The sequence below is a fragment of the Gossypium hirsutum genome, chromosome D08 (assembly GCF_007990345.1).
Source record: "Gossypium hirsutum isolate 1008001.06 chromosome D08, Gossypium_hirsutum_v2.1, whole genome shotgun sequence".
Lineage (NCBI taxonomy): Eukaryota > Viridiplantae > Streptophyta > Magnoliopsida > Malvales > Malvaceae > Gossypium > Gossypium hirsutum.
Genome location: NC_053444.1, coordinates 15,000,888 through 15,004,457, shown reverse-complemented (window position 1 = coordinate 15,004,457; position 3,570 = coordinate 15,000,888). Strand labels below are relative to the sequence as shown.

The following is a 3,570-nucleotide window of genomic DNA, read 5'->3' as shown; positions in this document are numbered from 1 at the left end:
AAAATTTATAATTTTATATAAATCTTATAAATATTACTTAAAAAGTTTAGAATTATTTATTTAAAACGTCACCATTTAGCTTAAGTAAATTAATTTTTAGTGACGTTTTTTATAAAAAAACGCCACAACTATGCATTAAAGCTTAATAAAACGGCATCATTTCTGTTTAAAACTTTAATTTTTAGTAGCATTTTTATAAAAAACGTCACAAAAGATAAGCAATAACGGCGTTTTTATAAAAAATGTCACAAAAAATCATTTTATTTAAAAAAAAATCGCGCTTCCTATCCCAATTTTCCCCCCACTGGAACCCCTAATTTTTTCCCCTCTCCTTCGCGGTCTATGAGCATTTCGCTTCTTCACCCTTTTCAAACTCATTTCTTTCTCCTCTTATTTCTTTTTTTCGGATCTTCTTTCTCCCTCTCTCCAAAGTTCTTCGATTCTTTCCGTCTCCTTTTCGCTCGCTCTCTGGTAATTTCATCTTTTGGTAAAGTTTAGATTTACAGTTTGGTAAGGTTTAGATGTGATTTGGGGAATGGGTTTTGTCATTGAAATTGAATCGTTTTTGTTTACTATTTGTTGGAGAAGAAATTAACTGAATCATTATTCCAATATAGACAGTATTATTAAGCATCGGGTGAAATCCCATACAATGGAATATACTATGATCCGCCAGAAGAGGTATTTTTAGTGTTTGTTTGTTCTTTACATTTTGTTCGAAGCATTAGAGGGCTATAGTTAAGTTAAGTTGCTAATTTTATTTTCTTATCTACCTGTGTATCTGAATGATGTTTTATGAGTACAGCCATGCTTCCAATAAGATGCCATTGGCTGTTCACTGAAATAAAGAGATAAAAAAAAAGGTTGAAGAAGGTGAAGAATCTCTGTTTCAGTTTCTTTTTCTGTCTTTGCTTAAAAAAAATCTTTTTTCTCATGAGTATTAAATTGCTCTAACAGAAGGAAATGTGAATGTTTGATTTAATGGCATTCAAACATGTTGACGCATTTGTGTTTTGCTGCTGTTCTGTATGTCTGTAGTGATAGTCTTAGCAAGGAAGGCAGAGTTCTTCCAAATGTCACATCCATTATATGAGGTTGTGACTGATGAGGGCTTAATGCGTCCATGCTTCAAGACTCGTACAGGTGATCTATGTTTGTACCTTATGTTTTGATCTTATTTCTTCTTTATAATGTAACATTTTATGTGGACGAAACCATGAGAGTGAAAGAGAAACCATTTACTTATCTGTTTTGATCCAGTTCCTTGGTTGTCATTGATGCCAGCATATGGGCCGAATTTTGGGGTTGAGAGAGATAATACTATTGAGTGGGTATATTATTTGGGTATTTGAAAGCTATGTAATGGCTGCAGCATTTTCCATAGCTAAAACTTCAGCCAAATAATTCTTCATATTGTTCTAAATATCTTCTCAACCAAAAGTTGAGGATGCTGAGAAATTACTCCCTGTTGACATATGAACTTTTTAGCTTTTGATGATAGTGCACTTTTGGCACTCTGAGCCTATGATTTAATTGTTGAATATATTTGTCTTGTCTTGCAGTGTGTGCCAAAAAGAAGAAATCATAGTTTGCTCATGATTTGCAGTTCTTACTTATTCATCTTTTGTTTCATCTGCAGGAGGTTTGTACTCGGGGGGAAGTGCTCAGATGGTTGAGAATTCCCTAAATATCCATGGAGATGTGATTCTTTATGTTGGCGACCATATTTACACTGATGTAAGTCAATCCAAAGTCCATTTACGATGGCGAATGGCATTGATTTGTCGGGAATTGGAGGAAGAGGTATGAATATGTTCTTTTATTATGTTTACTATTTCTAGATGGAAGCTGAATTTTGTGTTTCAAAAGTTCAGTTCTATTTTGTACCAATATTTTATTGTAATGAATTTCTCACTCTCTAGTCTATTGAGGATGAATTGAATCAGAACTATAAAGTGAAGTGAAAGGGACACCATTTAACTTGCAGTATTAATTACTGGACTTGTGAACTATTAACGAAAATAAGGTTCATTTGAGATCGCTGAATTTCAACTATGGACAAAATTAAGTGGCAATGCATTCTTTTAAATCCTGACTGCTGAGTGCTTAAAATGGCCTTTATTTTGTGAAACAACAGTATAAGGCTTTAATACATAGTCGTGGTCCTCGTGCAACTGTGGTAGAGCTTATAAATCAAAATGAGGTTGTAGGGGATCTCTTTAACCAACTACGGTTGGCTCTGCAACGCCAAACCAAAGGACGCCCAGCTCAGGTGACTTGATCCTATTAAATGATGCCCCTTGTAATCCCTTGGATTTTAGATCCCTGCTTAATGCTACAGTGCGATTTCTGTTTAGTATAATTTACTGCTGTCTCATCCCTGTAAAAGGATGTTCTATAATTTTGTAAATCATGCAAATTTATACCTGTTATCTTATTATCATTGATCTTCTGAAACGGCAAGCAGCATTCACACTCTCTCAAGCTTCTTGCATTATAATTTCTTTTCTTTTTTTTCTAAAATCATGCTTATATTTATTCTCAAACTTTGCAACTAAATGGTTGGATCATAAAAAGCATATATTCATGGAAAAGGTGTTTATTGCAATGGTGAAATAACAAAATTCTTGATTCCTTCTCCATGGTTTTAGACACTTGCTGCAACTAACATGGATGACCGAGAACTGATAGAGAGCATGCAGAAGCTGCTTATTATTATGCCAAGGCTTCAGTACAATCTTCTTCTTGCACAACTTTTTGCCCAGGTATGCTTTGGATGACATTGGTTTTGGATCCCATGTGCATCTCAGTTTATGGCAGAATGGACAAAATGTTTTCCAAGCATCTGATGCATCTTCTCAGCATGGAATGTCTAAAGTTGGAGAGGAGTTCATGGCAGGGATTTTAGATCATCTTCCCTCAATTTTGGCATTCACAGCACCACTTCCAAATAGGTTTATTCTCTACTTCTTGCACACGTGTATTTGCTGCATATGATAATATTCCTGTAATGCATTCATGTATTCTAAATCTACTTTGATTTTATGTTCAACTTTTTTTTTGTCTTCAGTTATGATCGCATACAACCTAATACATGGATTGGAGCATATCAATGCTGGGGCAAAGAAAACGGAGAAGCACATTATTTTTTTTATTACCTTGCAATGTGTATAGTCATAAGCAGGTTCAAGTAGTCAGTCTGCTTCTCATATGTATTATTTATTTTAGTTTTGATTCTAATTTTTATTTTTACTTTAATATTTACGACAACTTGAGTTCTAACTTTTGGATTTTAATTGTGTTATTAATTTATTATTTTAAAATCTAAAACTAAATTCATTAATTTTTATATTTAGTTTTAAAGTTAAAATTTTCATAGAAAATTTAATTTAAATAATATATTTTCATTTATCCTTAAAAAGTATATTTAAAGTTCAAATTTAAAAAATAAAACATAATATAATATTTATCATAAAAATAAATATTATTTGATTAAAATAATTTTTTTAAAGGTATGTTTTTAGCGGCGTTTTTGCGAGAAGCGCCGCTAAAGGTCAAGATTTTTAGCAG

The 3,570-nt window shown here is 32.7% G+C and overlaps 1 protein-coding gene across 12 annotated transcripts; it reads left to right on the top strand.

The window, feature by feature from the left end:
* The first annotated feature begins 284 nt into the window (after positions 1 to 284).
* LOC107914046 (cytosolic purine 5'-nucleotidase) lies at positions 285 to 3,282 on the top strand. 12 transcript variants are annotated; one of them, XM_016842810.2, is made up of 9 exons: positions 285 to 471; positions 618 to 681; positions 806 to 873; positions 1,039 to 1,143; positions 1,640 to 1,803; positions 2,138 to 2,272; positions 2,652 to 2,765; positions 2,863 to 2,954; positions 3,071 to 3,282. In XM_016842810.2, exons 4-9 carry the CDS (start codon positions 1,074 to 1,076, stop codon positions 3,192 to 3,194), a joined length of 699 nt encoding a protein of 232 aa, XP_016698299.1. In that variant the 5' UTR covers positions 285 to 471; positions 618 to 681; positions 806 to 873; positions 1,039 to 1,073; the 3' UTR covers positions 3,195 to 3,282. The 12 variants fall into 12 exon arrangements, with proteins under 12 accessions (XP_016698299.1, XP_040955862.1, XP_016698315.1 ...); XM_041099928.1 differs by lacking the exon at positions 618 to 681; XM_016842826.2 differs by lacking the exon at positions 806 to 873.
* Positions 3,283 to 3,570: the final 288 nt, after the last annotated feature.